General features: G+C 36.6%; 2 protein-coding genes across 6 annotated transcripts in view; one reads left to right on the plus strand and one right to left on the minus strand.

Moving 5' to 3' along the window:
• Window positions 1-4,868: 4,868 nt before the first annotated feature.
• Window positions 4,869-8,787, minus strand: LOC116707593 (flavin reductase (NADPH)-like). The gene is made up of 5 exons (XM_032545006.1): window positions 8,564-8,787; window positions 7,239-7,400; window positions 5,450-5,539; window positions 5,207-5,338; window positions 4,869-5,100 (listed from the first exon to the last, which is right to left on the minus strand). The coding sequence occupies exons 1-5, from the start codon at window positions 8,646-8,648 to the stop codon at window positions 4,946-4,948; spliced, it is 624 nt and encodes a 207-aa protein (XP_032400897.1). The 5' UTR covers window positions 8,649-8,787; the 3' UTR covers window positions 4,869-4,945.
• Window positions 8,788-9,741: 954 nt separating this feature from the next.
• sptbn4b (spectrin, beta, non-erythrocytic 4b) overlaps window positions 9,742-22,908 on the plus strand; it is an 86,392-nt gene continuing 73,225 nt past the window's right edge. For 4 of the 5 annotated variants that reach the window (XM_032590909.1, XM_032590910.1, XM_032590911.1 and 1 more), the window contains exon 1: window positions 9,743-10,047. The gene's annotated coding sequence lies outside the window, so the exon portion shown is untranslated. Of the gene's footprint in view, window positions 10,048-22,908 lie in introns of all 5 variants that reach the window. The other variant, XR_004342870.1, reaches the window with a different exon arrangement.

A 22,908-nucleotide genomic window follows, 5' to 3' on the forward strand; every position in this document is an offset into this window, starting at 1 on the left:
AGAATGTATTGGGTGGAATCAAGTTACCAAAATTAACTGAAAATGATGCCAAGGCAATGAGAGATCCAATCACAAAACAGGAAATTGAGGAGGTCATAAGAACAATAAAGTGCCAGGAGTTGATGGATTCCCTGCAGAATTTTATAAGCATTTTAAAGCTGAGGTCACGCCTCTGTTACAAAGGGTATTTAATTACGCCCTCACAAATAAGGACCCCCCAAAGTCTTGGTCAGAAGCAATAATACCTATAATTCCCAAAGAGGGCAAGGACCCCATAAATTGCTCGTCCTACAGACCAATAAGTTTGCTCTGCTGTGATTTGAAAATTTTAACTACAATACTGGTAAACTGAATTCAAAAATACATCCACACAATAAGTAAACCAGACCAAACAGGGTTTAAATAATATTAGGAGAACCTTAAATGTGATCTGTGGCGAGACAAAAACAGGATCTTTCAATGCTTCTCAGCCTTGATGCTGAGAAGGCATTTGATAGGGTGGACTGGCAGAAACTTAAACACACACTGGCAACAATGGGATTTCATAGAGACTTTATCAAATGGATTGATGTGCTATATTCTGGACCCACATCCAAAGTACGGGTGAATGGATACTCAAAGAAATTTGGTTTAAAAAGAGGAACTAGGCAGGGATGTCCTCTTTCGCCTCTACTATTTGCTATTAGTATCGAGCCTCTGGCAGAAAGAATACGGACAGACCCTGGAATTCATGGAGTAACAGCAGGTGGAGTCGCCCATAAAATCTCATTACATGCGGATGACATTATTTTGTATATTTCTAATCCTCTGAGCTCAATCCCTAGGCTTATGACTAGTTTAAAAGATTTTGGAGAAATCTCAGGCTATAAAGTTAATGAAACCAAGTCTGAAGCTATGATGTTGGTGGGAAAATGGCCTACAGGTTTAGATAAAGAGATCACTTTCAATTGGTCCAAGAGGGGACTTAAATATTTAGGTGTGATGATTACACCACAAACATCGCAACTATTTAATGGAAATTATAGTAGCTTAATCACATAAATAAAATCGGACCTGTCCAGATGGGAGATTCTTCCTCTGTCCCTTTTGGGCAGAATAGAAACAGTGAGAATGAACGTACTCCCACATTTAATGTATCTATTTCAGGCACTACCTATTAGGATACCTGCCTCCACTTTTAAAATTTTAGATGAAATTATTAATAACTTTATTTGGAAAAGGAGGAAACCAAGAATCAGACAGAAATTATTGTTAAGCCCAAGAGAAAAAGGTGGCCTTGGTCTACCCAATCTGAAATTGTACCACTGGGCAGCACAACTTCGTGTTGTGGTCGAGTGGCTTGTACAGGATGAGGAGACGAACTGGATTGGTCTGGAGAGCAATGCATGGCCACTGGTACCCCTTGAAGCGATGCCATTTATGGAGGGAAAACATTGGAAGGATTTAAAAATTGAAAATGAGTGGATTAATTGTACATACAGAGTCTGGTCTCTAGTGAGGAAGAAAATAGGAGCATCTTTAACTATACCATGCATAATAAAACTAGCCAAGACTACTGACTTTTTTCCAAACAAACTGGATACGGGTTATCAGAGATGGGCTCAGAAAGGATTAATAAGAATTAATCAGTTATTCAGTGGAGAAACTCTTAAGTCATTTAAGTAGTTACAAGATAAATATGGATTATGCTCAAAAGATTTCTATAAGTACTTATAAGAATTAAGGGATTACCTTTTATCACACAAACTACCTTGAAATAAAATACATTACCTTTAGAAATATTTCTGATAAAATGTGTAGAGGTCAATAATAAGAGGAAGATTATATCTAATTTATATAAACATTTACAGATGCATTTCTCTGACAATTCTATAGATATAAAACAAAAGTGGGAACTAGAAATGAATATTGTTATTGAAGATGAGGAGATTTGTGAAAAAGGTTTTAAGATCACCCACAGTTCAGGGTGGAAGGAATTTGACTGGAAATTAAGAATGAGATTCTTCGAAACACCTTTCAGTATTTCAAAATACAACAGAAATGCTACAAATTTGTGCTGGCGGAGCTGTAATCAGATTGGGGATCACACCCACATTTTCTGGGACTGCCCAGTGCTGACTCCATTCTGGCAGGGGGTTCAGACAGAAATGTAAAAAATATTTAAGGTCACGTTAACACTGAACCTACTGCATTATATATTGGCTTTGACCCCAGGAGAAGATATTGGGAAAAAGGAAGTCCAGTTACTACAGATTCTGCTACTAGTAGCAAGGAAAATGATAACTCTGTCCTGGCTCAAGCTTGAAAATTTTGGTATTTTAACTACAAATAAATATTGACTGCAACTTCTGTAGAGAAATCTGTTTGGATGTGGAGTCAGAGCTGAGAGTGGTGGGATTGTGATGCGTTCACTGACTCATTTCTTCCATTCTTGACGTCCAGATTTACCGAATGCGTCGTATTCTGGTGGAGAATTATGAGTCGTGTCTCGTCAATGGCGTAAAAGTTGGACAAAATGTGACATGAGCATTCTGACTGAAGAGTAGAGGTGCAGAAAAACAATTTGATTCTGTAAAGAATCGCGATTCCTAATCCAGGGAATTTCGAATTGATTCAAAATGCTCAAAATCGTTCCATCTTAAAAGAGAAGCTAAACTTCAAATCAGCAAATTTTTAATTTTGACAGATAAACTGAGTAGATACAGATTCAGAATATAACATGAACATAATTTATTGTATTGTCTCGCAGAATCAAAACAGTTTAAAACAAAACAAATTCAGAATAACATACTGTACATTAAGGTCAAGATTATAACCAGGAAAATGCAACTGAATAGTTTTGCAAGATGTTAAAAAGTGTTTCTCACTCATATTTGTTTAGGACTCAAACATTAAGTGCAAAACTAACAGTCTTTTTTTATGCATTAGTTTTCCAAAATTATTTATTTCATACATGTATATTTATCCTGTGTCTTTATTGATATAAAGGAAATCTTCCTTCCCAGACTGACAGGCATCAACAGTTTCCTCCTGCTCATGTTTCCTGTTTGGGTGTTTTTGTCCGTCAGGCTCGGCTGGAGTATCTGCGGGCCAGAACAGGAAAAGAGTCAATTTACCAAAATACAACTTCCGTTGGACGCTTTCAAAGTAAAGGCTTGTGCAAATCCGTTACAAAGTTAGAGATAAAAGCTGTTTTATTCAGATTGAGGAGACTAGTGGAAGGGGAGTTTTTCTTTCCTTTGCTGTATCACCAGGACTTTGTGTGTGTGTGTTTGTGTGTGGGGAACACTTAGGTGCATTTAGTTGTATTTGTGTTTTTCTTTATTATTATTCCTCCTCCAAACAGTCTAACTTTATTTAATTGGGTTTTAACTATGTCTCTCAGCTATAAGGTTTCCAGAACTTTTACTTTTAATGTGGTCATTTTTGTATAATAAAATAAACTGACTATCTTTGTCTAAAGGAACTTGTGAATCCAATAAACTGTATTTAATTTGCAACAGTGCCTCTGATAATTTTACAAACTTATCTGTGTGATCTGGTAAAAAGAGGATTTAAGGTTCTCCACACATAACAGAAACTGTACCCAAGGTCACATTAACATTGTCGAGCTCAGAGACATATTGGCACCATTGTAAATAGAAAAAAAGAGGTGTAAGTTTCCACCAAAAAAACCCTGACATTTTGAGATTCATCTCAAAAAAACTTTCCAAGAAAGAACTTGAAGATTTCTAACTTTGAAAAGTCAAAAATTTGCTGCAAAAGAAGAGAAATTCTGTGATTGATCTCAGAATTTGAGAAAAAACCTTGGTAATTTTGGAGTTTCTGAAGTTGAATATGTGAAAATTAACAAGTTTTTCTAAAAAAAAATTTTTTGGGTGGAAATGTGATAAATCTATAATATAAGAGTTTCACTTTCTAAGACGACTGACGTCTTAGACTGAAGCCATTTAAGGCTCCATATCTTTAAATCCAAATAAGCTGCTGGTGGAGAAACCCCATTCCCTACATGTGCGGGAGCTTTTGGTGTTGCCAGGTAACCGGACTGATGTGTAACTTTTTTAAAAGAATATACTTTTTTTTTTACATATTTTTTAAAACTGTCACCATGTTGTGACAGTTTATGAAACAGATAATCTGTGACAAGACCAATTTCCTCCACCTGAGCTACTAGTGTCAGAAGAAATGCACCACTCCTGACCAAAAACAACCAATCAGAGTCAGGAGGTGGGCCTTAGTGCTGTCAATCAACTTCATGTACTCGCTGCTATATGTGCTACCAACTGGCCATTTTAGGAATGGCCACCATTGGTGGCTATGCTAACTAGCCTTAGCATTCACAACAAGATCTGCTGATAGGAAATAGCTGTGAAGATAGCAGACAGGAAAGGGGGATGGGCAGCGCCACACAAGATTGTGCTTGACAGCGCCAAGACCCGCCTCTGATTGGTTGTTTCTAGTTAGCACTGGGAGAAGGCAGAGGAGCTAAAAAAAATTTCACAGATAATCTGTCTCATACAATACTGTTACAACAGAGTGATGGTTTCAACAAATATGCAAAAAAAATATACTTTTTAATAAACGTTACTGCAGCTTTAAGTGAGTGAGTGAAACTTCTCATTAGAGCTGTAGAAATTTACTCAGTCAATGATGCAAGACAGGAAAGGGACTTTATTATCGACAGCTGTACAATGAATCCAGAGCAGGATAAAAGCATCATATGTTGTAAAGTTTGGTAACAAGATGAAATCTTGTGCTATGGCTGTTAAAGACAAGAAAACAAAAAGATCTGAAGCATGTTTTGCTTATTTACCAATAAAAGAGATGGAATTCATTTCAAAAATCAAAAACATCCCTTGATTTATGTGTTAATGTTCCCTTTTCTATTTAGTTTTTTAGTGTAAATAGTAAAAAATTGGAAGCATCTGCAGAGAGTTTTCTGGGATTATTTGTATTCTCCCCAGACTCCCACAGTCTTTCTGTCCCACTCCGATGTGGACAGACACTTGACAAAGAAATGTCCCAGATCGTGCTTGGAGATGGCTCGTCCTTTAAGCATGTTTTCTGTCGCCATGTAGCGCTCCGTCAGAGGAAGGTCGCCTGCAGAAAACCCAAACAAGTTACAACTTTTTATTAGCCTACACAGAAATAAAATCCTATCATTTAAAGGAGGAAAGTTACTGCTAAATACTGCTTTTCTACTGACTGGCAATGTGAGGAGGCATAACAGCCACGTAGTCGAGCCCGGACGTTTTCAGAACCGTGTACATCCGGTCATGATCCTCCGTCACTGGGACCAGACGAGGCGGGACTTTGGCGCGATCCCACAGGAGGAACGCTGAGTGGGAAATAAATGGGATGTTGTGATAAATATAAAAATTAAGTTATCATGTTTTTCTTGTTAAATCCACCCACATTAGCTAATAAACGGCCTCTTTAAGCCTCTTACCTGACATGCAGCCGATGACTTTGCGGATTCCTCGTGCCTTCATGGCCTCCACGATGTTCTTGGTGCCTTCAGACATCATGGTGGTTGGGCCTAATTGGCAAAAATACCATCAGTTTGTTACTGCAATAATAAATATATGCAAATCTGATCTTAAATGTATAAAAACAACAGAATTTTTTGCTGATTTTTTTCTTTTTCTTTTTGCACAAATTCAGTAAAGATGAACACTCAACCACCGATACCTTTAGCAGACGTTTTTCTATACAAGGATAAATAAATGAGAGGCCCCAGGATGGAACCTTGGGGAACCCCGCTTGTGATTTTCATCTACTCTGTTGAAAAGTTACCTACTGGCACAAAGAAGTCCCTTTTCTTTAGATGGGATCCGAAATAGTCAGAGAGAGTCTGTGTTAGAATATTATCTTACATAAACCAAAATGACAAACGTGACCCATAGTGACTAACTTGCAGTATTATACCCTGAAAACAGTTTCCTGGACATGCAAAAGTGTCATAAAATAAACTTGTTGCAGGAAAGAATTGCACAATGTGAAGAAAGAAAAATGCACACTAACCAGTTCATGGAGAAAAAAAATATTTTCAGTAGGAAATGTTTCAGCTGAACAATCAAAAAAAATTCATCATTTACATGAAAAACATTCTTTGACTTTTTCACCTAATTTTCTATCCTGTTTGCCTGTTAAAACATTTAGCAGCTTAACTCTTTTTAAAAAATTTTGTCCCACAAATTCTGCCAAAAACTTACATGATAATATATATATTTTTTTTTAAATCAAATCAGTAAATAAAATGTAAGTAATCCAAACTGGTGCTTAATTGTAATATTTTTAAAATATTTTATGAGAAATTGTTTCTTATTATTTAATTAGATTTTAAAGTGCTGGTAAATTGTCTAAATAAGTTATTTAGGATTCTAACTTTGTTCCTGTGTGAATTCTTACATTTTTCTGCAATTCTTTTAGTTCAGCATGACTTTGCCTAAAACCGTCTCACGACCAGCCTCTTCGGTCAAATGGTTATTTTACGTCTTGGTACAATTTTAACTCTTTTGGTAATCTGACATTTTGTCTAGCAAAATGCTTTATTCATAAACAAAGTGCTAAGATCATCCCAGATTTTAACATCTTTTAAAATCTGACTTCCAACTATACTTACAATCTCTGAAATGTATTTAAACATTTCAGACTGACTGAAATATTAATGGAAAATATTTATCCCCTTGTTTACTTTTATTATTATTATTATTTATCAGTTATGCTTTTGTGTTTCCATTTCTAAATCTACTTCTGCTATTGCCATAGGTTCTTGGTACAACTTCGTCACTTTGGGAATAAAAGCGCTGCGCTCTCTCCCTCCCCACCGCTTTCAAGCGTTGCCATGGCGACTCTTGTGCATTACTAAGTTTTTCAAATGTGTGATTCATTCATCATGTGGATTATAAAAGTCTCCAATAACACATAAAAAGTAGACAGATTTATTGCTAGTTGTTGTATTTGAAAAAAAAAAAAAGTCGCTTTAGGGGTTTGAAAAGTCGCTAAGTGACAAAGTCGATACGTTTTCGCCAGTGACGCTCATCCCAACACGCCGCCATTCCTATTGGCTCCGCCCACTTTTCTGGAATTTTTCTAAATTTGCCGGGGGCGGGGCTTAGCTTTCAGAGCGGGGTTAGCTACACTTTAATCATGGAAGTCTGCAAACAAAGGTTACCCCATACCTGTCCTTCATTTATGGATACAAATATCTCAGATTTATTTTTGAGAAGCCTTACTGAGGTCACTCCTGGTTCCCAGGATGATGATGACTGCGTCCTGGCCTTCCAGAGTCTTCCTCACGTCGTCTTTATTCAGGACGTCACCCACCACCACTCTGGACGCCTTGTGGTCCGCCGGCAGCTTGGATGCGTCCCGCACCAGGACGGTCACGCTGTATCCTGGTGAAAAACAAAACAAACAGGAAACAATTAAAATCAAAAACGGTCAAAGTCGGGTATTTACAGACGCTGCCGATCCATTACCGAGTTTGAGCTCGATAATGGAGCTCAAACTCCATTACCGAGGAGTTTGAGCTCCTCAGAGGTAATGGAGTTTGAGCTCCAGAGGATTTTGTTCTCAAAATCCTTTTGAGAACAAAAATGTCTCTAGATGTGAATAGCTTCACTTTATTCAACTGTAACTTGTGTAACAAAAAATCGAAAAAGACGTTTAACTTTACCAGTAACGCCCCAAGAATCCCACCCTTTGTGTTCAGGCGAGATAGAGAACAGCTTTCTACTATCGCGTTATTATGACTCGGCAAAACGCCGACCTAACGGTTAACATGACTCGGCAGAATTCACGGTGAGCAGAAGGAAATGAAAATGCTGCTAAAATGACACTTTTCTCATCATATGACACACGTTTGCGATTTTACAACATCCTGTAAAATGCTTGTAGACCTTTGGACTCACATTTGTTGTAAGAATAAATAAATAAAAGGTTACATAATATACGTGCAACCTGATTGGTTGAGAAAGTAAAGTAGATCAAGCTAAAAAAAAATAGATATTTTCAGTTCCAACAAGTCGAGTGAAAGTTTATTTCACATTTAATTCAAAATGCAAATCAGTTAAATATTATTATATTGTGAAAATGTTTAGCCTTGCCAAGCATTTCTATTTGAACTTTAGTTTTTTGTATTTGTTCCTTTAAAGAAGCAAAATTCTTCATATTATTTTCAGTGAGACAAAAAAAATTACACGCACTATTAATGTGTTTATGTAAAAAATTGCATTAAAAGTGAACTTTTTCATGGAATAATTTTTTAAACTGTATATCTTATTATTTTTGTACATATAAGAATGATTGTATCTGAATAGTAAAACTGGTTATTAAATTATGTTAAAATGAATCCTTGAAGGAAAAATAAATAGGTTTTTATGAGATTTTTATGTACTCTTATTTAAAAGAAAAAGAAAAAATCCGTTCACAGACGCACGTTTCTGACGCACTTTTGAATGGAAAACATGAGATAAATAAACAAACTCCCGGCAGCCTGTTTAGTAAACGTCCACACGTCCCTCCGTCATTCCCGGTCGCTTCTCCCCGCAAAGCTCACCTGCAGCCACGGCTTGCGGCAGCGTCGCCAGCCCGGTCATTCCCGTGGCTCCAAATATCGCGACATTCTTTATGGACTCCGACATTATTTGAACTGGACGAGATTACGACACAGCCGCTATCTGACCGAAGAACAGCAAGGTTTAATGTTAAAAACATAAAGAAAGGCGTTTTATAAAGTCCTACAGAAACACTTCCGCCGCACAGACTCCGCCCTCCTGAAGATTTAAAGGAGCAGTGCAGATTTTTCCCCGCTTCATTAACTTTTATTATACCATTACGATCATATTTAGTAGGAAACATTTTTCTACAATCTGAAAACTGACTGTCTTTTTAAAGTTTAGAATCATCACTACAGAGGAAAAATTGTTCTGAGACCAAGCCGGCCCAAGGCATAAGAAAACAAGGCACCGAACCTCTAGTTTTATAAATGCCTGAGGTGTAGCTAAAACTGTAGATCTAAAATGTTTAGATTTGTCTGTAAAATTTAAGATTGAAAGAATCTGGCAGGTTTACTTTTTAAACTTGTTCATTATTCATTTGTAAATGTTAGTTTTAAGATAATTATTTATATTGAAGATGTAGCTACAAACTTAATATTTAGCCAGAAAGCTACAGTATATGTTTAGGCTAAACTATATCTCCAAACAAAATATTGAGTTTTAAAGCCAAATTTCAAGCTCCAAACTAAATTCTTAGACTATGTAGCTTCAAACAATTTAGTTGAAAGCTAAATATTTAACTTGGCAACTAAATATTTAACTATTTATGTGTTGAAAACTAGAAGTCAAATTTTTACTTTTGAAACTCTGAAATTTCCAATTTATTTCTTGAAAATTTCTGAGATTAATCTCAAAATTTCTGATAATTTTTCTAGCAAGTTTTCACCTTCAAATTCAGAAAAATCCTTTTTTTCTAGAATATTTCTGAGATTAATCTCTAGAATTTCTCAAAATATTATAGCTAATTTTCCACTTTCTGAGTTCTTTGTTTGTTTGTTTAATTGTGAACTTTTTTTGGCGGTCATTTTCTCAATTTTGTTTTCTATTTTTAAGACCCTTATACAAACTGACAATATGTGTGTAAAAAAGAAAGAAAGAGGATTTCGTGTGAAGTGCGCCCCCTGGTGGCTGCTGGTATAATTGTACTATTCTCTCTCTCTCTCCGCACTGATGCTGCTATTTCTCTCCAGCATTACCGGCGGAGAGGAGGAGGAGGAGGAAGAGGAGGACGGAGCGGCTGTGTCAGGTGGAAGCGCAGGACCTCTATGGAGGATATCATCATCGCTCTCCACCGACTGCACCTCCCGGCCGGCGTCTCCCGCTGCTGCGGCCGCATTGTCCCCGCGCCGCACGCTCCGTGCGTTTGTCCCGATGAAGCGTTTCCTGCGGTAGAGGGGAAGACCGAGCCTCCCCCCCGCATTCATCCCCGCTCCGCTTATCGATCCGAACCCGAGCAAGCAGCAGTCCGAGGGCGAATCTAACGGTAAGGCCCCAACATTTCACGGCGTGGCTTTTTTAAAAATATATATATTTTAATTATTATTTTTACTGTGTCATTCCTTGCGTGTGAGGAAGGACTCGAGGTGCGGGGTGTTTTGTTTTTTTTTATTGCAGGGAAGCCGGCCTGCATTTGGGTGCAGGTTACCGCAGTGATCCGGTGGATTGGACGCGCTGTTTGACGTGTTCACACACATGTGTTACGTGATCCACGCGTGGAAATAATTCACACGCGTTGGCCGGCTGTTTTTGATCGTCTTTTTTGTGAATAGAAACAGATTGAAGAGCAGAATGGCGGCGTAGTTCGTGGAGTTTTGTCGTGTTGCTGCATCTTTTTGGGCTTCTTTAAGGCCTTCAACTTGCTGTCGTTCTCAGTGCGTTACTTTATATTAGTTTGGTATCAACTATTGGATATCGTCTTGCAGCGCGTTAACAGCGTGAGCGCATTTACAGAGGAAACAGTTAACAACAGGGGTGTCCAAGGTGTGGTGAAAGGACCATTTGCAACCCATGAACTGATTTTGTGTGGTTCATGAAACAAATTTTCACCAGGAGACTTTATATGTATTGAAAATTACTTAGTCAAATTCATTGTCATAGAGAAAATATTACAAAATGTTACAAAAATGCAAAGTAATTGTCTTTTAAACTTCCAATATTATATAAAATCAAAATTATTTTAGCATTTATCACAGTACACTGCAAATACACAAGTATCTTTCTGAGATTTATCTCAAAACTTCTGAAGAAACGCAACTTTCTTAGCACACTTGAAAAAAGATAAAACTAACTTACAAGTAACTTTTCAGGAAGAATATGAGCTTTCATTGGTAGATTATTTCCCTTATAACCATCAATATTAAGGAAGCTAGCTGAAAAGCTACTTGTAAGTTATTTTTGGGTACCACTTTATTTGACGGGTTGTGAATAAGATGGTCATAACACCCGTCATAAACATGACATAACACCTGCCATGAACATGAGTAAGTCTTCATGAATATTTATGACTGTTGTCATAAAGTGTCATTCGGTAAATCATGACACTTTTAATACAAAGTTGACATTATTCAAAATGTCTTTGTTATGACAACTTGACATTAACCAAGAAATCATGATCTGACATAAATCTGTTATAAAAGTATTACTGATTAAACTTTAAAAATTATGCAGATTTATGTTATTAAAGCTAAAGTTTAATCAGTAATACTTTTACAACAAATTTATGTCAGATCATGTTTTCTTGAATAATGTCAACTTTGTATTAAAAGTGTCATGATTTACTGAATGACACTTTATGACAATAGTCTTAAATATTCATGAAGACTTACTCATGTTTATGACGGTGTCATGACAGTCTTATTCACAACCCGTCAAATAAAGTGTTACCTATTTTTGTCTTATTTCAACTTTAATAAGATATTTGCACTAGAAAATATATAAAATACTTGGTAATATTTTGTGTTTTTGCAGTGTATAATTTTATTCCCTCATCAAAAGCAGACCTAGAGTGTTGCTTTGATTCTTTCATGAATGTTTGAGGAATCATTGAATTCTCATCAAACTTCCCCACAGCTCCTCTTTCCATCCCAGCTCCTCCAGACTAGCGGCAGCAGCAATTAGCAAAAACCTGGTGGAACTGTGAGTGATAACCTTTTAAACCAACCACTTCTCAGTCCAGTGCTCCTAAGAGCACAAGTTGTAAATAGCATAATGGGGAGCATTGTTGTGATGGTTGAAGTTTGTGATGGTGGAGTTTCTGAAAGAGCTGTAGCTTCTTAAAGAAACAGCAGCCCAATTTTAAGGCGCCAAATTGCAAAGTCATGTTTCATATATGAAGCTTTCTTATAGAAACTAAAAGTAGCATAGTTACCTGATTGTGATTGTTCAAATGGATATGTGAACGCCAAGTGGGACAGAGACCGCTCCAATATCAGGAAGTGGACAATGGCGCAGGGCATTCTGGGTAAAAACAACCAAAACAAAGATGCTAGCTTAGCACTAGTGGGAGAAATGACTCGTGGTCTTTAGCCAAAGACTAAAGAGAAATCCTACAACCGCTAAAACCAGACGCTACTCCATTTTTGTTTACATTTTGTGAAGAAGGAATTTGCGCTCAGGGTCTTCTTCAGAGGTTTTTGTGTAATTTTCTTCAGTGGTTCTTGGTGCAGAATCCCCACGGGCGAGGAGGGGAACAGCTTTGACACAGTTCAGTGTGAAAGTGAACTGCAGCAGCTGAAAATGTAACAAATGTTGCAACTTTGGTCACAGTCAAACAGAGTTCACTGAACTGTCAGCTGGGAAAACACCCTTATTATTCTTTTAATTAATTTCTTAATCTTTGTAACGTACAGTAAGTGTTTTGGACTATAATTTTTTTCTCAGATTTGTTTTTTAATTGAGCCAGAAGAAAACTGGAAGCATTTCTCTTAGCAAGGCAAAAGTTAATAAAACTGACTGAAAAGTGAATTTAGCACAAATTAGCTGAAACCTCAATCAGACATGAGGTATTTTTTCTGAACATGGATTTAAAGGAAAACTGCATCTAATGTTCTCCATCAAACCTGAGGCTTTCACAGAACAGCTGACACTGAATTACACACTTTAGAAAATAAGATGACTTCTGAAGTTCTAATTTGTGCAAAGAAGGCTGAATATAAATGCATTCAGACTTTTTATATTTTTATTTGTAAAAGATGAATGATATCATGAATCAATTTTCTTCCACTCAACAATTTTTTGCAGTTGTTTTTGGTTGCGTGACATAAAATCACAACAATATGCCCTTAAAAAGTAAGTTCAAGCCGTATGAGACTTTTGCAAGGCACTGTCTATGATAATAGTTAAATAAAACACCAATATCTGATATGACTTTTTTATCACTGGTGGCACCGCTAACTTAAAAGTTAGTTGTGCTAACACTAAGGTGCTATGCTAACATGGTATTTAGCTATTTTTTGTGTTCCAGGTTTTCTCCAGTGGATAGTGGTTCTTTAGAGTCTGAAAGGCTTAAAGGTGACCTATTATTCTTCCTCAATAGGGTTAGGATAGGTCTATGGGCTAAACAAAATATGCTATTTACATTTTTTCCACAAAATCATTATTGGTTAATAAGATTTCAGTCTTTCTCAGCTCTGCCTACATTGAGATCCTTTTGAGAGCTGATTTAGGTCCTTCTGTCCCTTTAAATCAAAATAAGCTGCCATTGTACAGCGCAAACCAGCTGACCAAACGTGCTGCAGCTCATTTTGGGGTTGCTAGGTAACGGGGTAGAGTTCCGCTGGGGTTGCTAGGTAATGGGCAGTGCCTGCTGATTTGTGACGTTGCATTTCGGAGCTTTGTCAAATGGCTCATTTTCCAGACGCCAAAAAACTTTAACTTATTTTTAAAAATCATTTACTTTTTTTTTAAGTGCTTGGACTGTTTTCAGAAGCAGCTGAAACCCAAATGGAAACATAAAAACTTGCAAACAATTTTCATTCTGCTTAAAATTTCCCTATGAAATTACACCAGTTCATGTCAGTGACTTTTTTTCTGACCTGTTGTTAAATTTATTTAGTTTGGGCCAAGATGCGTTGCTTTTTGACACTTTTCAGCCTACTTCATGTTGCCAGACAGGTTCTGTTTAATAATTTCCTGATTTTACAAATGTAGCTCCAAAAATATTTAGTCAGTCGTCTTTAAAATGAAAATCTCTGAATGTTGTTTGATTCTATAGGAATCTCTGCGATGTTTGCGACTGATTGGATTAAACTTTTCTGTCTCGCCGGGTCAGAACTGGGCGTGTCCTGCTGCTCTGGTTTACAGATGTTTGGGGTTTTTTTACTCTGCTGAGGTGAAGTGAGAGAAAGTGACTCAGTGCAGCGTCTAAAATGCGTCCTAAGTGACGTCAAAGTAAAAGGATCTGGTGCTTGTTTGTGAAGCAGAGAATCAGACAGAAAGCCGCAGCTGTTTTAGAAAGATGATGGAGGATTGTTTGGGTTCGGATCAGGAAAAGGATTTTAAATTATTATTCTCATCCACACCACTGTGTCAATATTTCTTCTTGTATTGATGTAAGCCACAAAGAGCTGGTTTTTAACCCACTTCAGTCTTTGATCCTGCAGCTAAATTTGACCTTTATGGTTATTTGCACCAAAAATGATGAGAGCTCAAACTAAATAGACCCTAGAAACTCAAGATGGATGGAAAAGAAACAATCCTAAGATTTTATCATTATTTATAACTGGAGGGACAAAAAACTAACAAATAAACTGACTCGCAAAAGTATTCATACCTACTGAAACTTTGCACATCTTGTGTTTCAACTTAAAAATGGGCGATACAGTTAAATGATTTGGTTGATGAGTTTAAATGAAATTGGTTTATTTTTGCAAAGCTGTATTGGAAACACTTTTTTCACATCACAAGAATCGCATGATCAACGACAGAACTGGCAGAAACCACAAAGAAGAAGAAGACAGGAAGTACTTGGAGGATGCTGGTGGAGCCTTTTTTTATCCACCAAAATATTAGTGGAATATTGACAAATCTTTCCAACATTTGTACTGAAAACGCTGCTCGGATGTCCCCGAGTTTGATCCTGGAGTTCTTTTGAGATTGGTGAACATGTTTTACTTAAATGTTCTGAACTGAATGAATGCTTATTAAACTGAACTGTATGAATGCCTACTGATGGAAACAATGGTGGCACGTTTGTGTCTGGTTCCTGTTAGACCTTACAGACATAAATCAGCTGAGTGACTGATTAAAACTGCCAGCTGTCGCTCTTTCTTCACTCTGTTCATCCTGGCAAAATGCTCCTCTCTTTTTCTTCCCTTTCTCATAATTCTCATTACTTAAACTCCCTTTTTCGTGTTAGTTTATTTCTTTTAATCTCTATTCTTCTCTCCCTGTTTTTGTCCCACCCTCCCTCCAAGTATTTTCTGTCTCGGCTGATTAGGTCTGCATCTCTCCTTCTTCCTCTTCTCCTGCAGCGTATCTCTAAATTTAACCTCTAAATAAAAACTGATGGTCAAATCCGTCAGCCTTATTCTGAGCAATTCCAGGATCTCGGTGCTGTAGAAAGTCCGTCTCACATCTGAACAGTTTATCATTAAGCAGGAGATGCATTTACATCAGCATCTGATGTACAGAACAATGCAGAAGTATTTATACCTCTTTAAAGTATTTCAGTGTGATATTTTTGTTGTGGTAAACCAACATAAGTGCAGGGAATTATGTTAATTTTGACAGAATTTTTTATTTTACTTCAGCTATAGACCAAATTTGTTAACTTTAAAAATATTTAGTGCACTTAGCTTCTCCTAAATAAATGTTTTCACCATTACTTTGCACCTTTTTTTATGACATTTAGATTTTATTTCATCTATAATAATTAATTAAGAATAATTAATTGAAAATATATAATTTATTTTGCTGTCTGTAAACTTTTAGCTGAATAAAGTTTGACATCTGTGTTGAAGTTTATGCACGTTTGTATTCATGCTCTTATTTTGAAGTCGGTTTACACAGCAGTTCTGTTTCCCCTCCATACGTTCGCACCTTTTTTTTAGTGTTAACAGAACTAGAGCTCTAGGGCGAATGCAGCTAATGCTTCAGCTGGCAGAGCTGACTACTGGTTTTTGTTCACCTGAAAGCAGCCAAAGGTGCAGCAAAACCAGATTCATGTTCGATGCATTAAGAACTTTAAGAAACTTGAAGATTCTTTACTGGAAAAACCACCATTGCTTATTCTCTTCACACTTGAAATATTTCTAGCCGCCATTGTTACCAACATGGCAAAAACGGGTTCTCAGATCTTCTAAGCGTGTTTTCACACCTGATAGTCTGGTAGACTTAGTTCGATTTGGGACCAAAGTTGCAATATTTGTTACATTTTCAGCTGCTGTGGTTCTTTTTCACACTGAACTGAGTCAGACCTGTTCCCCTCCTCACCTGTGGGGGCACTGCACCAAAAACCACTGGAAGAAAAGACACAAAAACCTCTGAATAAACTGAGCGCAACTTCCTTCTTCACCAAACATAAACAAAAATGGAGTGGTGTCAGATTTTAGCAGTTGTAGAATTTCTCTTTTTCTTTAGCTAAAGAAAATGAGTGATTTCTCCTGCTAGCGCTAGGCTAACTCGTTTTATTTGGTTGTTTGTTTGGTTTCGGTTTACTCAGAATGCCCTGCGCTGTAGTCCACTTACTGCTTTTCACACTGCGTTCACATTTGCATTCGAACCGAACCAGTGTTCACTTTTACCGAACCCAGACCGAGGTTTGTGTTTGCTTTTTGGTCTCCAGCAGACAAACGAACCGGACGCTGTAGACAAACAGGAGCTGGATCAAATCGGACTGAACAGGGCTGGTGGGAGCGCACCATAAATCTCACAGAAAACCAGCGACTGTGAACACTGGGCACAGTAAATTTTGGCAGCTAGACGGTTCCACTGCAGCATTTGGTGACCAAACGAGTTTGCTTCAAGGGCACCAGCAGCTTCAGCGTTTTATGAACTGAAAATATCAGAGTGTTTGTCTCTGCGGTGGCTTGTTGGCTCTAAAGAACACAACTTTTTACAGCGAGGTGAGCAGGACAGTGTGCGGAGTGGCGATAGAGGGAGAGGACGGATAATAAAAGGTGTGTGTGTGTGTGTGTATGGGGGTTTCATCACGATGTGATGTAGTTTGGTTACTAACAGCGGCTGCATCAGCAGACGAGGTGATAGTAATGCTCATCTTCATCATTTGGTTGTGTTTTGGTCCAGTCTCAAGGGTTTGTTGTTCTCTCCTTTGTCAGATTTTTCTCTCTTATTGATGTTTTTAAATAATTGTTTCTATTTACCTCTTACTTATAAATTATTCAAGCATTAAAAAGCTTCTGTAGCATGAACTATGATGCTGGTGAAATTTGACCGGAGACGGCTCCAACAGAAGGAAACGGACTACAACGCAGGGCATTCTGGGTAAATGCGACCAAAACAAACTTGCTAGTTTAGCACTAGCAAGAGAAATGACTCATTGGTCTTTTACCAAAGACAAAAGAGAAATCCTACAACTGCTAAAATTTGACACCACTCCACTTTTGTTCACATTTTGTGACAAAGGAAGTTGCGCTCAGTGTCTTCTTCTGAGGTTTTTGTGTAGTTTCCTGCAGTGGTCCTTTGTGCAGCGCCCCCTATCCCCAGACGAGGAGGGGAACAAGTTCACTTCAAAAACACCAAATCTTACCAACTATTTGAGTTTAGTTTTTAGTGCAAATATCTTACTACACTTAAAATAAGACAAACCTAACTTACAAGTAGTTTTTCTTCATGATTAGGAGCTTGTTTTAAGTCAATAATTCCTTAATATTTCCCGACTCAACACAGAAATGGTTCACCAAACACAAAAAACAGTATTCTTCTACACAGATCTCATGAAATGTCGCAGGATAAGATCTGGATGTAAAAAATAAACAGAAGTAGAAATGTAGGGTTAGAGTTCACCTCTTTCTCCAGGTGCCGCCATCTTTTAAGTTTTCTCTGGTTTGTAGGACAGCATCGTAAGAGAAATGCTGTTTACTCAGAATGAGCACTTTGTTTTCCCCCACAGCGGTTCGAGTGGGTTTGCGTGAGTGCACTTCAGATGCGTCTCCGTACCTTTAGTGAAACAGTCTTACTGAATCCGCTGGATCAGAAAGAAATACCTGCTTTCCAACATTTTTGTGCTGCAATTTTATTCAGGGCTGCAACTATCAGCAATTAACACAAATAGTGTGTCTTCTGACTTGTTCTACTTTAAGTAGAGATATTCAATCTAGGAGTAAATAGATATAAAGTATTTCCTCTTCATGTGGCTTACATATGCTGTTTTTCCATATATTTTGGCTAAAAAAATGAAAACAAAGGGGTTTTATCTGTTAGAGCACCTCCGCACCTAGTGCTAGGATAAATATTTATTTTTATTGCGGTAGCATTATCTCAAACTGACGATTGTTGAAAGGTACAGCTTTTAATTGGAGCAAAATTGTACAAGAGAAAATATATTTCTCAGGGTATTCTTTTTTTTTTTTTAAATTGGACTTAATCTGTGCTGGAGCTAAATATTAGTTAGCAAGCTGAAATGTTAGCTTACTAGTTAATTAATGAGATAAATTGCTTGCTAACTAAACATTGGCTAGCAAGCAATTTATCTGCTAACTCATATTAGCAAGCTAATGTAACATTCGCAAGCTAATACTAGTTAGCTTGCTATCTAATATTAGCAAGCTAATATAACATATTCACGAGCTAATATTATGTAGATTGCTAGCTAATATTTACAAGCTAGCTAATATTATTAGTAAGTGTTATTGCTTGCTAATAATATTGGGAAACAATATTAGCAAGCTAAATTAGTCCACAGCTAAATATTGTTCTTGCCATTTAAGTATTTACTTTAAAAGCTAAATATTTAGTCTGGAGCTATGTATTTAGCTTGCTAAATAAGTGTTCGGTTGGAACAAAACATTTCTCTTGCTAATTAAGTTTGAAAGTGTTACATTATGCAATGAATAAAATTTCAAAAATGACTGAAAAATTAACTTTTCTTTTTTTCATGAGAAGCTAAATAATCTAAGTTATTGCTGTTATTTGTAAACGGCACCCCATAGTTCAGCATCTAAGCTGCTCCCGTCTCTGCTGAAAAAAGACATGATAAATATTGCCTGTGTTTCATAAATAATTTTGTAATTTCTTTTAGTCATATTCAGAAAATATATTGGCACATAAAAAATGTTTTAAAAGTTTTTATTTATTATTTTTACTATCTATTTTTTGCTTAAGAAAATCAAAGCTTATGTGGTTTGCGTAAACTTTAATTTATACTTTAAAAATACTTTGCATAAACAAAATAGTTTTGAAATTTGCTAATAAATACTGCAGTTAAAGCAGTCTCTGATCTCTGTTTTTAACCAACTTGCCACTTTTAAAGCTAATCAGAGCTGATTTAAAGACTCTTTGTTCTTGTTTTATTGATCTGACTGATGTTTGAGGTTTAATTATTTTCTATTATTGACATCTAGAAAAAGCCTTCAGGTTTGCAGTCACTTTTGTGTCTTCAGTTGTTTTAAGTGTTTTGTGGCTCTAGTGGCCTTTATTCATTAGCAGCTCGACGGGGGGAAGGGCAGACATGCAGCAACTGTGTTGAGAATTGTAGCCTGGCCATATAACACACCTGATCCACCACTGAGCTGCTCGGCTTCCCTCTTTGTTAGTTTTTAAGGGATTTTCTGTTACATTATGAGGAATCTCTGTGCAGAAACTAAACATCCCCATGTGTTATTGTGGATACCCTCAGTTTGTTATGCCTTGTTTCTCGTTAAACCTCCTCCACCAGATGTCCATCAATCACTCAGAGCTAGAGGGACTTCTCCAGTCTGTCGGGGTGTGTGTGTGTGTGTGTGTTATCCCCTTTAATTATTGGACTCAGCTGTGCAAGAATCATTCAGCCTCAGGCAGGAGTTGACGCCACGTCTGAAAATTCTTGTTTCTCTCTTTTCTCACCACATAAAAACCAAAGAAATAATGTAATTCTAAAAATATACACGTCTATGAATCACATTAAGGAGAGAAACATGCATGGAGAACTCATTTAGAAACCACTGGTCTAACCTTTTGCACCACACGTGTCAAACATGAGGTTCAGGGGCCAAATTTTACTCTAAGCTTCCTGCCCAATCATGACCTCTTGACCCCTGAAGTGATGTTTTTTGTCAGTAGAATCAAGGCCTGTAACATACTAAATGACATCATTCTGTTAGTGCAGCTTGACACAGATTCTGGCCAGAAGCTTCTTCTTCTGTGGTGTCAGAGAAATACGGAGGTGTTGAGCTGCAGAGGGAGAGACCTATTAGGACTTTAGTTCCTGTGAAGCATAAAATATCCCGGCCAGAAATAACTCTGTTCTCATTCGTTTTGGCCTTTAGACTTTTGTTTCACACTGAATTACCGGCTCCACAAAAACGTGTGAGAATTTAATTTAGTTGTAACTTGACTGATGTCCTAGTTCAAGTAGAGTTGGGCGGTGAAACGATAACAATATATGATGGGTAATAAATATATCGTCTAAGAGAAGCGCCACTGTTGTTGTTTGCAGATGTGCTTGTGCGTCCGATTTGTGTGCGTACCGGAAACGCAATACAAAGGTTCCCGCTTGAGAATTTTGTATGTAAAAAAAAAAAAAAAAAACTATAAGAAATTAATACTGTTCAACATTTTTTTTTTTTTGAACAAAGACTTTATTTTATCAGATCAATATTCAAAATCAATGATTAATACAATAAGTCAGAAACAACAATTTCCAATACAACCAGACAAACAGTTGAACAACAACAACCAAACAAGTCGGCGAGCTGAAGATCAAGGATTTTTTACATGGGGGATGAAATAAAAGAAAAATCTTTCTCGAGTGACTTTTGTCTTTATTATAACGGAGATATGTGTTAAATCTACATATAAAATATGTGCCTGTGTGTTTACATTTATCTTACTTACTACAATATTAATTGGAAATATGTCTTCAAAGGGTTCCATCTTTTCTTAAATAAGTCAGTGGACAAGTTTAATTTTGCTGTTATTTTCTCCATCGTATAAACGTTCACTAGTTTCTCTCTGTTCAACATTTTAACACGTTAAAATTGATGTAATTATTTGCATCCATAAGTTCAAAGATAAAGTTCAATTCAAAAATACTTTATTGATCCCAAAGAGAAATTAAATGTTGCTATAACTCACATTAATTCAAATTTTTACGTACTGTTAAATAATAGCAGAGGCTAGAAATATAGAATTAAAACTCAGTAAAATAAGATAATTACTGTTAAATGCCATACTTAAAAAAACAATACAAATTCAGTTAATTCAAACACATTTGACAGAGTAAATAAAAACAATTTAAAAATCCATTAAAAGAGGCAATTAAGCAAATTAAATAAGTACAAATTAAGTAAAAACAAAATTTGTTCCAGACGTAAAAATGTATTGTACTCTTGAAACAGGTTGTACTGTTTTGTATTTTTAAAAACTTGAACTAGAACAGATTAAGCAGCGTATCTGTGCTTCTCCTTTTCATCACATTTATTAGCTCCAGTTTGCAGCTTATTTCTCCTGGTGTTCTCTTTCACTGGCGTTACTGCAGTCCCTCGTCTGCCTGATCATCAGATAGAAAGCTCCGTAATGCTTTGCTGTTTTTCTCCCCGGGGAAGACGGCTAAGTGCTCAACAGCCCCGCCTCTCCACGACTCTCCCACCATGCTGACATTTCCTTACTGGCCACTGGGTCGCTTTTCTGCTTCAAGAGACGCAACAACAGCGAAAATGAGGCTTTTATTTATTGTTTTGCTCTGAAGATTTATTCAGAAACCAGAACAGATGCTGGAAAAAAGGGAAGATGACCAAGAAACTCATGAAACTGTGAAATGAGGCGTCAATTTTATGGGTGTTTTGTCACAAAATGGGTTAAATACTATGACAACGTATCAGGATCATTGTTGACAAAAAAACAACAAAACAGGGAGTAAATTTCCACAAGAAAAAAAATTAAAAAGGAGATTTAAGCAAAAAATAATTCTTGAAAAACAAAGAAATATCTGAGTTTCAAAAGTTAAGATTTTTGCTAGAAAAAAAGTCAGAAATTTTGAGATTAATCTCAAGACATTTTCCAGAAAAACGTGGAAATTTCAGAGTTTCAAAAGCAGAAAGTTTTTGAGTTTTGAAACTCCAAAATTTTGAGATGAATCTCAGAACATTTCTGGAGAAAACCAAGAAAAATTTCAGAATGTAAAAAGTCTAAAAGGTTTCTAGAAAAACCTCGATGGCGCTCAGGAAATGGGTTTCTGAGCGCCATTTGAGATGAAGCTCAGAAACCTTAAAGAAAAAACTTGGACGGGTTTTTTTTTCTATCAAATTTGTGACTTTTCACAAATTTCTAAGTTTGTTTTCTAGAAATCTTCTGAGATTAATCAAAAAAATCTTTTACTTTTTTCTAGCAAATTTTTAACTTTTCAAACTCAGAAATTTCCATGTTTCTGGTCATAAATTCACTCCTCCTTTCTAAGTACATTGGCCGTAATATGCCGTCATAAAATGAAACTTATCCACTGAGCTTTTAACAACTTGTTATCCTTCAGCATTATTAGCTTCTTCTTCTTTTGTTTGTTTGTTTGTTTGTATTTCCTTTTAATTCATGTAAAGCAGTTTGTATTGCCTTGTTGCTGAAAATGTGCTATATAAATAAAATTACCTTCATCTTTTACCTATATCCTTCTTTTGCTGAAAGAATCATAACCAGATTGTATTGGTAAACCTTTACTTTCTATAAAAAACTGTTATATTTGTAATTTTCACGTCTTGTGAAAGTTTTGATGTAAATGAGGATGTACCAGTTCAGAAGGTGATATGTGTTTAATATTTGCATTTAAAATAATCCGTCCCTTCCCCCATTTGGCCTGCATTTGACAGAAACTGGTAAAAATATAGGACCTAATTCCCAGTGGGCCCCCCACCATGCATAAAACACACGTTCCCCCGGTGGAAGAAGCAGCATGTTTTTCAGTCCTGCTAACCTCAAAGAACAAACAGAGACTCTAGTTTTTTTTTCTCTCCAAAAATGTATTAAAATTTAATGACACCCATCACACTTATGGGACCCATCATAAATAGAGATACACAGATACAGGATTTTTAAAGAATGACTGCTAGCCATTCGCTAGGAGAAATATAAAGTAAAATTCACATTGTGGATGTTTTTGAACTTCTATGAAAGTTTCTACTGCTTAAAAATAACAGCCAGCCGTTTTTGGCAATAAGTTAAAGGTTTATTGTCTGGAAAATGAGCCCGTTTCAAAGAC

Source organism: Xiphophorus hellerii, chromosome 18 (genome assembly GCF_003331165.1).
Source record: "Xiphophorus hellerii strain 12219 chromosome 18, Xiphophorus_hellerii-4.1, whole genome shotgun sequence".
Taxonomy (NCBI): domain Eukaryota; kingdom Metazoa; phylum Chordata; class Actinopteri; order Cyprinodontiformes; family Poeciliidae; genus Xiphophorus; species Xiphophorus hellerii.

Excerpts from the sequence above, each read along its gene's own strand:
- LOC116707593 (XM_032545006.1), bottom strand. The coding sequence starts at position 8,648 with ATGTCGGAGTCCATAAAGAATGTCGCGATATTTGGAGCCACGGGAATG. Across the intron at positions 7,401-8,563 it reads GCCGCAAGCCGTGGCTGCAG|GATACAGCGTGACCGTCCTG; the intron begins GTGAGCTTTGCG and ends GTTTTTCACCAG. Across the intron at positions 5,339-5,449 it reads AGTCATCGGCTGCATGTCAG|CGTTCCTCCTGTGGGATCGC; the intron begins GTAAGAGGCTTA and ends TTTCCCACTCAG.